The sequence below is a fragment of the Mytilus trossulus genome, chromosome 1 (genome assembly GCF_036588685.1).
Source record: "Mytilus trossulus isolate FHL-02 chromosome 1, PNRI_Mtr1.1.1.hap1, whole genome shotgun sequence".
NCBI classification, from domain to species: Eukaryota; Metazoa; Mollusca; class Bivalvia; order Mytilida; family Mytilidae; genus Mytilus; species Mytilus trossulus.
The window spans coordinates 3,867,575-3,880,055 of record NC_086373.1 but is presented as its reverse complement, the minus strand read 5'-3'; the positions used below and the strand labels follow the sequence as shown (position 1 = coordinate 3,880,055).

The window sequence follows — 12,481 nt, the reverse complement described above, 5'->3', positions numbered from 1 at the left end:
GTTACACTTGTTTATTTTACCATCTTTCCTCCATACCTATGTGTAGTTCAATGTAGACCATAGTTTATCATGTGCTAAACAATTTCAATAAGTTTGTCTTTAGACAAAGGTTTTTCACAATATATCCACCATATAAATGTCACAGTTGTACCATCAACATGTCATGTTTAATCATGACCTTTAATTTATTACATTTATGATATAATTTGCGTGTGGGTAGTTGGCTTTACATTAATATATATCATTATTTCTATATGTAAAATTGTATATTTTTAGCTTGTAAGTTATATGCTTTAGGATGCAGATTTTATTATTTTTTATTATTTTTATTTTATTTTATACCATATTTATATTTTTAGCTCACCTGGCCCGAAGGGCCAAGTGAGCTTTTCTCATCACTTGGCGTCCGGCGTCCGGCGTCGTTAACTTTTACAAAAATCTTCTCCTCTGAAACTGCTGGGCCAAATTAATCCAAACTTGGCCATAATCATCATTGGGGTATCTAGTTTAAAAATTGTGTCCGGTGACCCCGCCAACCAACCAAGATGGCCGCCACGGCTAAAAATAGAACATAGGGGTAAAATGCAGTTTTTGGCTTATAACTCAAAAACCAAAGCATTTAGAGCAAATCTGACGTGGGGTAAAAATGTTCATCAGGTCAAGATCTAACTGCCCTGAAATTTTCAGATGAATCGGACAACCTGTTGTTGGGTTGCTGCCCCTGAATTGGTAATTTTAGGGAAATTTTGCTGTTTTTTGTTATTATCTTGAATATTATTATAGATAGAGATAAACTGTAAACAGCAATAATGTTCAGCAAAGTAAAATCTACAAATAAGTCAACATAACCAAAATGGTCAGTTGACCACTTTAGGAGTTATTGTCCTTTATAGTCAATTTTTAACCATTTTTCATAAATCTTGGTAATCTTTTACAAAAATCTTCTCCTCTGAAACTACCAGGCCAAATTTAAACAAACTTGGCCGCAATCATCATTGGGGTATCTAGTTTAAAAATTGTGTGGCGTGACCCGGCCAACCAACAAAGATGGCCGCCATGGCTAAAAATAGAACATAGGGGTAAAATGCAGTTTTTTGCTTATAACTCAAAAACCAAAGCATTTAGAGCAAATCTAACAGGGAGTAAAATTGTTAATCAGGTCAAGAACTATTTGCCATGATATTTTCAGATGGATTGGACAAACTGCTGTTAGGTTGCTGCCCCTGAATTAGTCATTTTAAGGAAATTTTGCCGTTTTTTGTTATTATCTTGAATATTATTATAGATAGAGATAAACTGTAAAGGGAAACAATGTACAGCAAAGTAACACCTAAAAATAAGTCAACATGACCTAAATGGTCAATTGACCCCATAAGGAGTTATTGCCTTTATAGTCAATTTTTAACAATTTTCATAAAATTTGTAAATTTTAACTAACATTTTCCACTGAAGCTTTTAGGCCAAGTTCAATATAGATAGAATGATTGTAAGCAGCAATAATGTTCAGTAAAGTAAGATATACAAACACATCACCATCACCAAAACACAATTTTGTCATGAATTCAAATGCGTCCTTTGTTTAATATTCACATAGACCAAGGTGAGCGACACAGGCTCTTTGGAGCCTCTAGTTTTACTTATTCTGTTTAGTTAAATTGTATAAATAATTTGTTATGTATATTATAGTAACTTTTCTTAATATTTTCCTTTTCAGTAAATATATTTGAGCAGCATTTTGCAGCTATTATCGATTCATTCCAAGATGCCGTAAAGTGTCTATCTGAGTTTGCATGTAATGCTGCTTTCCCAGACACTAGCATGGAGGCTATCAGACTGATCAGAAACTGTGCTAAATATGTAGCAGAGAAACCAACGGTCAGTTTATAACTCATGTACACTATTGAAAATATATTTTACAAAGACTTTTTTTTGTGGTTTTAAAATTTTCACAATTTATTTTACGAAACCTGTTTGCAAGGAAATTTTTCTTGTTTTACTTGTCAATGATTAAAAAACTGTCAACTTTTCTTGTCAAGTCTGCAATTTTGGTTGAATTACAATTACTCTACTTATAAGCCTGAAATATACAGTCAAATTGGATCATTTAAATATTGTAAATGATGCCAGCTGAGCTTATACTAAGTAAGGAACTGTTGTAAGCGTCAAAGACAATTTTCTTTTAATTAGAGAGAATGTTTTCAAATGTTATTATAGAGGGAAAACTATTTAAAATAATGAGGTACAGACATGAAAAAGTGAAAGTTTGCCTATTATTATTTTTTCATTTTTTTTAAAAATATTATTAGATGTTCCGAGACCATGGTGGTGATGAGATTAATGTACCAGAGGAAGATCGTGTTTGGGTCAGAGGATGGTTCCCTGTTCTGTTTGAGCTGTCCTGTGTAATAAACAGATGTAAACTGGATGTCAGGACAAGGTAACCAATCAATATTTTAACAGTGACGAAAAAAAATAAAATAGGAGATGACTTTTTGGTTTCTTTAAATCTTGAGTTGTAAAAAAATCTAATTGTTGAATAATAATGAGTTGAAATATAAAGAGTAGATAGCTTACATATGGATGTATTTTTGGTTTTAACTGTCAAAATTTGCCCTCTTTTATTAAAAGAACATTTATGATTTCCTGTAAAAGCAGACAAGTTTAAAATGATTATATTAGGTTTACCAATGAACAACACATTTAATTTAAGAAAACAAAATCAAAGCAATGTTTTTGAATTGGTTCAAGACATGCTAAGATAAAGACAGTTAGGCAGTTAACACCAATAATACTAGTATTTTAAGTTTTGTAACTGTATATTTTAATTCCTGTCTTGCAGAGGTCTTACTGTGATGTTTGAGATTATGAAAACGTATGGTGACACGTTCCTCAGCCATTGGTGGGCCGATTTATTCCAAGTTGTTTTCCGTATCTTTGACAATATGAAGTTACCAGAACAACAAAATGAGGTTGGTGTTACTACTGTAAGTGAGCGATTTGTAAGACTCTAGATGTGCTGTGTACTACTTACACACATATGTATAGTGCTGTGTACTACTTACACACTTACGTATAGATGCTGTGTATTATCAGCACACTAATCTGACCTGTGTGATACTCACAATGTAGACAGACATTGGTACTAACTATTCTATTATTTTTGGTAAGTTTAATTTTTATCTTTTTGTCATGTCATGAATGGAAAGGTATAATAATATATCAAATTTGATGCTACAGTGCAGTGTTTGAAATTATAGTTTTCAAGTATTATATTTCTGAAGAAATGTCTGTTCAGCATGAGATTTTTTTTTTTTATATTTTCTCAAATATTTATAATTGAAGACAGAATGAAATTTGAATATTTTTTTAAGAAACTGTAAACTAGTAATTTAAGATGATACTTTTTCATGTATAGCTTTTTTAGTCAACTTTTTTTTAGTTTTACAAATGTCATACTTTGTTACATGTACTCATAAAATAGAAGATCCACTTTTGACATATATTCACAAATTATATTTGCATAATTTTGTAACCTGTGTGATGAGATTAAATAATAGTTGGTTAACAGTATATTCAATTGATTTTTTCACAATTATAATATTTTAGAATGCAAGTTGACATTTATGGCATGACAAATTTTGACACAAAAAATCTAGCAAACTGGACACATTTATACCGGTAACAAATGATTTAATTGTGGGAGACAGAAGAGAGATTTCATTCTTTACTTATCTTTGTCATTGTTGAGAACATGTAAATTAGGTCACAGTGATACAGTTGCTAGATTTTCTGAGATGTTCCATTTAGAATAATCTGACTATTGTAGCCATTTTATTTCATTTCTATTTTGCTTTGATTTACTATTTTACCTTTCATATTCTTTTAATTATATCGTATATAACTTATACTCATATTGGTACTTTAGATTTTATTTCCTTATGTAGTAATCACTGTTTTAAAACTGTTTTAATTATATCACTTCAGTAGCTCAATTTAAAGAAGAGAAAAGAATATGCCTTGATAATAAAAAAAAATGACGTTTCTCTTTCTTTTATTCCTATACTTTGTACATAAGAATAATAAAAAAATATTTAAAAGAATGAAGAGAAGTTGTTAATTTGAAAAAAAAAATCTCTTTTAAAACACTTTAGGAAATTTAATTTTATAAATATTGACAACTATAAACTTAACCAAATAGTTGTCAATATTTATAAAATTAAATTTCCTAAAGTGTTTTAAAAGAGATTTTTTTTTTCAAATTAACAACTTCTCTTCATTCTTTTAAGTATTTTTTTATTATTCTTATGTACAAAGTATAGGAATAAAAGAAAGAGAAACGTCAATGTATATATTAAATTGTTGAATACAACATTAAAAAATTTGATGATATATATATATTGAATTATCCAATGAGAAGATAGTTGAATGGTTAAATATTTGAATTGTGAGCTGCTGAGACATAATTGTGTGATATAACATAGCAATGTAGTTTATTTGATTCATTTTCGTAATTAAAATGTAGCCTTTCTTTTGGGTGAGTTAATAAATGTATTCACTAGAAATGGTTGCCTGTAGAAATGGAATGTAATACTAAACAGAATTCCACTACTCACTCTTTACATTTCGGTACATTCCCGTAATATTTTTATATTGGTATTTTGTTAAATCACCAGGAAGTTGAGGTAATTTAAGTAGTTGTCATGGGAATGGTTTTTTATGTCATTTGTTTTTCTCTCAGGGTTTTTAATGTACTAATGGAGAATTAAACTAATTTTACATGCTTCTTTATTATGCAACGTCTGCATGTTTTGTTGTTTGTGCATTCCTTGTAATGAGACCTTGACCTTATGATAAATTGAACACTATGTTGATGTGCTTCCATTCTTATTTAGTATTTTGGTATGTGTTTCAAAATTTTAAAACAAAAAGAGGTTTTAAGATTATTTCCTCAGTAAGAAAATATTTTTTTTCTTCGCAAATTATCACTTTTAGTACAATCTTTGTTTTACTACTTTTTGCTGTTTTATGTAAATAAATTAATATACTGGGTTAACATTATTTTGTACAATTCAGAAATTTGCATATTCATGAATTTTTGTGACCAAGAACCACCATCTAAATTAACAAGCAGCTTGAATGAGATGATATCTTTAATACATACTTTACACATCTGGTTTCATCTCCTTGACAGTGTTAAGTTATTCTTGTATCTTCTATTTAAAAAAGCCTATTGATCTTAGAGAAAGTTCTTTGGTAGTCATTCAAAGAAGCAATTTTAATACCCTACTTTATAAAGGGGGCTACATTGCAATCACTGTGTTCTTCATTTTGTCTAGTAATTCTTTCACACATTTCTCAGAAACTAATGAGCAGCAGCTTAATATTGATGAGTTGTAATGTGTGAATTTTTTTCTGATATGTCCGACACCTATTTGCAGTTTTCCAATACTTTCATTACAAGTGGGTTATGCTTAGCATGAAGACACATGCTTGTTGTTTGAAGTTAGCATGATTTTAGTTTAAAAGTTTTCCTTTTAAAGCTGTTATCCTAATGCTAGCAAGTTATAGGTTTGTTTGGCTTGCTTGCTTGCTTGGTTTGTATGAATGTTTACTCAAGCATTGTAATTAAGATTGACATCTGCAATCAATAGATCAAATTGTACACATTGCTTAACTTGTCATAAAAGTTATAAGTATGTTGTGTACAAACTAAAACCTTGTCTATTGTTTTCAGATGTCAATCTGAATTACAATGCTTAGCTAACATTTCTACAAACAAAGCAAGCCAAACAAACCTTTAAATTATTAGCAATAGGATAGCAGCATTAAACAATAATTTATGGAATGCTCTTAACGAGTGTCATGTAGGTTTACATGGACCTGTCCTTCTATTGTTCCCAGCTTGTAGACTAAAACATATCTTTCCTGGTATTTCAGTGTACTGTGGCACACCAGAGATTTGTAAGAACTACAAACTATACAGTATACATATATATAATCCTACCCTTATTCAAATATAAACTTATGCTAGGGAGACTTTATTATATGCTTAAGTGTAAAAAAAGTTATGCTTTGTATAGGCTACTGTAAAATGTAAATTTGAACTAATATAAAAGCATGTTAAAAGATAGTGTTTTGCAGTTTAGCAGTTGCATGCTTATCATCTAAATATAATCTAGATTGCTTGCTAAATTACGATACTTTGATATAGTGAGATTTGAATACTTTTATTATAGGAATTGAAAAAGAGAAATGTATTCCAGAATAAGTTTTGTTAACACAAAAAAGAATCTTAAATTATTGATTGATGATTGAGCTGTATTCCTAATCATATTCTATATATATATTTACATATATGGTAATTGATATATTCAGGATTATGGAAATATTATACACCTATGAAAAGTGTTATACAGAAAATCTTAAGATAAGAATTCCCAAGACCAAGGTTGTTTTGAGTTGGATCACTGTGGATTCATTATAATTCATAGTATAATAACTTTCTTGAATTTCATGTAAATGTTCAATGAAAAACAAATTTTCTACAGGCTTGTATGCAGACTGTGCAAAAACATGACATCAAATATCCCTGTAAATGTATTTTTTTTTCAATCTGCAAAAATATATGATTCAAAAGTATTTTTCTTACCTTTCAATAGAAATTGTTGTTTCGTGGTACACAATGATTTGAAGTATCATCATCATATTGTTTTCTTATTTGTGAATTACCTCCCCTTGTTCAATATTTTCATGCTATGGTCATGCATCCAAGTTCAAAGTATTAAGGTTTTTTTATTCAAGTATATTAAAAGTATATTTCAGATGCTTTGAGATAAAAAAAAAAAAAAAAAAAAAAAGTAAATACAAAATGTACTATTCATTTTTTAATTGATTTCAGATGGTATTTGTTTTGACTAAAATTTGAAGACAAAATAATAATAATTTACTGGGGGTACATAATTTTATTTAACCAAGGAAAGTAGCGCTTTTATACAAAACATGTATGAGTTAGTTGTCCCGTACATAGAGTACTATATAACAAAGTGTCAAACTAATCAATGGTTAAATGTTTTGTTAGTGTGCAGTAATATTTTATTTTAAGTGTCATCAGTAGGTGTAGAAACATTTACAGGAATATATGTAAAGAAAGTGAAATTTAGAATAGAAAATACATTTTCTGTTATTTTTAACTTTTTCAGAAAGCAGAATGGATGACGACCACCTGTAACCATGCTCTATATGCCATTGTTGATGTATTTACACAATATTATAATGTACTACACACCGTGTTACTTGATGAACTCTATAACCAGTTACACTGGTGTGTCAAACAAGATAATGAACAATTAGCTAGATCTGGAATTAATTGTTTAGAAAATCTAGTTATATCTAATGGAACCAAGTTCTCCCCAGATGTATGGCATAAAACTTGTGTGATAATGTTAGATATATTCAAAGATACCATTCCTACAAGGTAAGATGGCATAACTCTTACTAATTAATAAAATTGAGAATGGAAATGGGAATGTATCAAAGAGACAACAACCCGACCATAGAAAAAACCAACAGCAGAAGGTCGCCAACAGGTCTTCAATGTAACGAGAAATTCTCGTACCGGGTACCCAGAGGCGTCCTGCAGCTGGCCATCTTAAATGGTATAAAAGTACATATTAGTTGCTATTTTTTTATCTAGACCTCTTGTTAGTAATTGTTTATCATCATAAAGGTTGCAGTTACTGCACAAAGGAACAGGCTACAATAAACTGTTTGTTTTGATAAAGGCTCTCTCCTTACCAGAATGAGTTTATTAAGCTTTGACTAGTTTGTAAGGCTGATTAAATTTCATAGTGGATAGTCCTTTTGAACCAATTGGATCAAATAAACTCTATTAGACAGCTAAATCTAATAGAAAAATACAAGAGACAAAAGTGCTTTACTGTAGCAGTAACATGCAGAATGACCATTTCATTGATTTTTGCGTTTGATATGGGGTTGGTTGTGGTTGATTTAAATAAAGATAGACTGACCAAAATATCCAAACAACGTCTAGAGGTCAACATACAATCATCATCTAAAGACATTTGTCTATATAGTATGCCAAGCTATAAATCTGTATGAATGAACTAAACAGAAACCAACATATATCTCCATACACAATTATCAAATGAACAAAAAATATAACAATAGAATAAAAGACAACCATGGACCAATTTGTATACTTACAAAATAAGGTTATAATACAATGTATTATTCTAGCAGTTTAAAAATCTGATGCTTAAAGGTAACAGGTAATTTGTATCATACTATAATTTATTATGAAGTAACTGTCATATGTTGCAGACTTTATAGCTACTACTCTCAATTTCATTAACTCTGACTTATAATTTTCAGTTTGTTAGCATGGTGTCCAGAACATGATAACTCTCCAGAAAATCAGCCATTTAATAAGATGGAATCTATGGAAGAATTAAATGTAAGTTCTCAATATGTAATCCTAGTCTGTCATATTGATTGGTATTTGAAATTAGAAATTAGAGAATGTTCAGGTATTTATGGGCTGTAGAATGTGAATACTGGGGATGATATCAGATGGAAATTTTTAAAGGCATGAACATTTTAAAAAGACAAGTTGGTTATAGACAACAACTGGGTTTTTTTGCTGTTAAAAATTATAAATGTTCAAAGTTTTAAAGAAAAAGGCTCAAATTATTAAAAAGGACTGTTATTAAAATGTGTGTTCAATAGCTAAAAGTTGTTATGTTTTCTAATGTAGGACTCATTGTCACCAGACCATACCCATGAAAACAGATCTTTAAAAAGGGCCGACAGTAACCATAGTGTATATAGTACTGTATCTCAGGAATCCAGGGAACATAAAATCCCAAGGTCAAGTAAGTACAATACTGTATCTCAGGAATCCAGGGAACATAAAATACCAAGGTCAAGTAAGTACAATACCTTGTTGACTTTATCTTTAGTAGTGTATCATAAAACATGGAGTCAAAAAGCGAAACATAGGTATGCTGTTTCTGGCAGTGGCGGTGACGGCGGAAACGGCGGAAACAATGTATTAGTTTGTGATTAGGTCTAGTTTGTAGTGAACCACAAGTTCTAGGTCAATCATATTTGGTATTCAGTTGTATAAGCATTGGTATATCTCATTTCCATGGAGATTATTTGGCCCTCACCCCTCAGTCATGGTCTATTGACTTTAAAAATTTTGCTTAATTTACATGTATTAGCTTGTGATTAGGTCAGTTTATGGTGAACCACAAGTTGTAGGTCAATCATATTTGGTATTCAGTTGTATAAGCATTGGTATATCTCATTTCCATGGAGATAATTTGGCTCCACCCAATGTCATGGTCTATTGACTTTGAGAAAATTTTTGTAAGTTATCATGTATTAGTTTGTGATTAGGTCAGTTCAAGGGGAACCATTAGTGGTAGACCAATGTTAAATGGTATTCAGTTGTATAAGCATTGGCACATCTCATTTCCATGGAGAATGTTTGGCCTCGCCCCACAGTCACAGTCTAATTGAAACTAATCTTAGTTTACATGTATTAGTTTGTGATTAGATCAGTTTAAGATGATCTGCTAATGTTAAATCAATGATATTCAGTATGCAAATTTATTTACATTTGCAAGTATTGTTTCCATAGAGATTATATAGCCCCACCCCCTCTTCATGGCTCATTGACTTTGAAATTTTTACATAGTTTACAAGTAATTTTTTGTATTTAGGTCTGGGAACAACTTATAATAAGTCAATCATGGTATTTGGTAAGCAGTTGTATTGCTAATAGCATTGGTACATCTCATTTACATGAGATTGTTTAGCCATGTAACTGAGTCATGGTTCATTGACTTTGAATATTTGCATAACTTGTTTAAGATGTTAAAGTATTGCTATTTGGATTTCATCATTTACATTATCAAAATAACAAAAAGGTGAGACAGATCTCTGCGATAACAGTTAATTAAGATTTTTACATCTATGTTTGTCTAACTGCTTTTGTTTTATATTTTGTAGAAGTTTCTCCCGATCAGAAGTTATTCCAAGGATTGTTAATTAAATGTGTTGTACAATTAGAACTGATACAGACCATAGATGATATTGTTTTCTTCCCTACAACCAGTAAGAAGGAAGATGCTGAATATCTAGCTGCTGCCCAGGTATATATGAGATTACGTTTATATATGAGGTTGATTGTATCATGTTGAATAATGATGATGACGCAAATTTTAAAAATGCATACTCAGGACAAGAACAAGTAAATGCGATATGAATAGGATTCCCACTTTTTACTTGATTGATATACTAATGCAGATTTTAATGTGCTAGTTTACAAAGTGACAGGAAGACATTTCACTCTACCATACATATTATTCTAACTCTGCTCTAACTCTTTTCTGTTGCATGTTTATAGGAGAAGCAGCATAATTATTATACCCTCACTTTAAAAAAAGGGGGGTATACTGTTTTACCTCTGTCTGTCCTTCCTTCAGTCAGTCCGTCCGTCCCATGAATATTTTTCGTTGCATTGTTCTCAGGAACTACAATACAAGGATTTCTGAAATTTGGTTTCAGGGTTTATCTAAGTCAGCTATACTGTGTGATGCTAGATTGATCACTTGACAACTTCCTGTTTACCGAACACTTGTATGATTTTACACATGATAGCTAAGTTTAAAATTTTTGTCACATTTTTCTCAGGAACTACAATACAAGGATTTCTGAAATTTGGTTTCAGGATTTATATAAGTCAGCTATACCGTGTGATGCGTTTTCAGATTCATCACTCAACTTCCTGTTTACCGAACACTTGCATATTTTTACACTATTAATATTATCCACTTGCCGCGGGGGTATCATCAGTGAGCAGTAGCTCGCAGTTTCACTTGTTTTGTTTAACTTGTGATAAAACCATTTACCTAAAGGTATTCATATGGATCTGTCATTTTACCCACACTCTGTGTCCTTTCAATGAAATTTTTTATATTTTATATATTTTTTACTTTAAATCCGAGCTTCTTGAAATCTGTTGTCAGTCCTCTTGCAAACATGCAACTAAAGATGCATTATCTCACTGTTTAACTAGTAAAAAATGAGGTTTTGTAATTCAAGAAATATAAGATGTGCATTTGGTAAGACTATAATATTATAAGTTATTTTTTGTAATATTGTAGCATAGTTTAGACGCCCCCTATGAGATGGATACCAGCCAGCAGGAAGACCAGGGGATGTATCAGTTCCTCAGTAGTCAACAGCTACTCATGTTGGCAGACTGTTTACTAGAATCACATAAGTTTGCTAAAGACTTTAATTCTAATCATGAACAAAGAAACGTTCTATGGAAGGCTGGTAAGTTAAACTGAAATATAATATACTGTCAATTTATTTCTTCTTTTTTTTTTAACAAAAATTGTCATAAAATTTGAGTAAAATGTACAAAAGTATTTCTGTCAGTATACATTATCTTTTTGAATTTTTATTGAAAACTTTGTGATAATACTTTTTATGCCCCATTTATTTATGTTTTCTGGTCTGTGCGTCCGATTGTTCATTTATCCGTTTGTTTGTTCGTTCGTCAGTCTGTCTGTCTGTCCCGCTTCTGGTTAAAGTTTTTATTCGAAGTAGTTTTTGATGAAGTTGAATTCCAATCAACATGAAACTTAGTACACATGTTTCCTATGATATGGTCTTTCTAATTTAATGCCAAATTAGAGTTTTTCCTCCATTTTCACGGTCCACTTAACATAGAAAATGATAGTGTGGATTGGACATCCATGTATTGGGGACACATTCTTGTTTGAATAATTTCAACATGCAATTATGCTTTTTTACTCAACATGGATTTAAACTGGCAAAATTTACAATATTTCTGCTTAACTTTGTTCATGAAACCTCGATGAAAATATAACAATAGAGCAATTCATTCTTTCTAGCTTAGTAGATCTGGTCAGATTAACTTAAACTATTAGTCAGAGAAATGGAAATAAATATTGTGAGCAGCTTTTATTTCATTTTTTTTCTCCAAAGATTAGCTTTGTCAATTAAATATTTTAAGATATTACAAATAAAAGATATTATGCAACCAATGTATAATGAAAAATTACACATATTTTTTATTGTTTTCAGGTTTCAGAGGTAAAGCAAAACCCAATTTACTGAAGCAAGAAACCCAAAGTTTAGCGTGTGTGTTCAGAATATTATTTAGAATGTATAATGATGATGCCAGGAGAGGAGAATGGAGCCAGATAGAAAATAAAATTATTAGGTTAGTCGTTTATATTATACAATTATTGACTTTTGATTTCAGTTGATACAATGATTTATCAACCCCAGAGATATGACTTCACCGAGGCCATTGACATTTCCTTGAAAATCTATTTTTTGAATAACCACATTGATTCCAACTCTTATATTATCACCCTTAATGTTTGCTTTTCATATGCTTTTAGCCAATGAGAGAACA

At 30.7% G+C, this 12,481-nt stretch overlaps 1 protein-coding gene across 5 annotated transcripts in view; it reads left to right on the top strand.

The window, feature by feature from the left end:
* LOC134712560 (brefeldin A-inhibited guanine nucleotide-exchange protein 1-like) overlaps positions 1-12,481 on the top strand; it is a 38,376-nt gene that overhangs the window by 20,988 nt on the left and 4,907 nt on the right. For 3 of the 5 annotated variants that reach the window (XM_063574283.1, XM_063574266.1, XM_063574252.1), the window contains 9 exons: positions 1,715-1,875; positions 2,307-2,437; positions 2,840-2,984; positions 7,200-7,474; positions 8,392-8,473; positions 8,774-8,891; positions 10,036-10,178; positions 11,193-11,367; positions 12,145-12,283. In XM_063574283.1, coding sequence (XP_063430353.1) covers positions 1,715-1,875; positions 2,307-2,437; positions 2,840-2,984; positions 7,200-7,474; positions 8,392-8,473; positions 8,774-8,891; positions 10,036-10,178; positions 11,193-11,367; positions 12,145-12,283 — 1,369 coding nt within the window. The remainder of the gene's footprint in view (positions 1-1,714; positions 1,876-2,306; positions 2,438-2,839; positions 2,985-7,199; positions 7,475-8,391; positions 8,474-8,773; positions 8,892-10,035; positions 10,179-11,192; positions 11,368-12,144; positions 12,284-12,481) is intronic. The other 2 variants (XM_063574274.1, XM_063574260.1) reach the window with 1 other exon arrangement.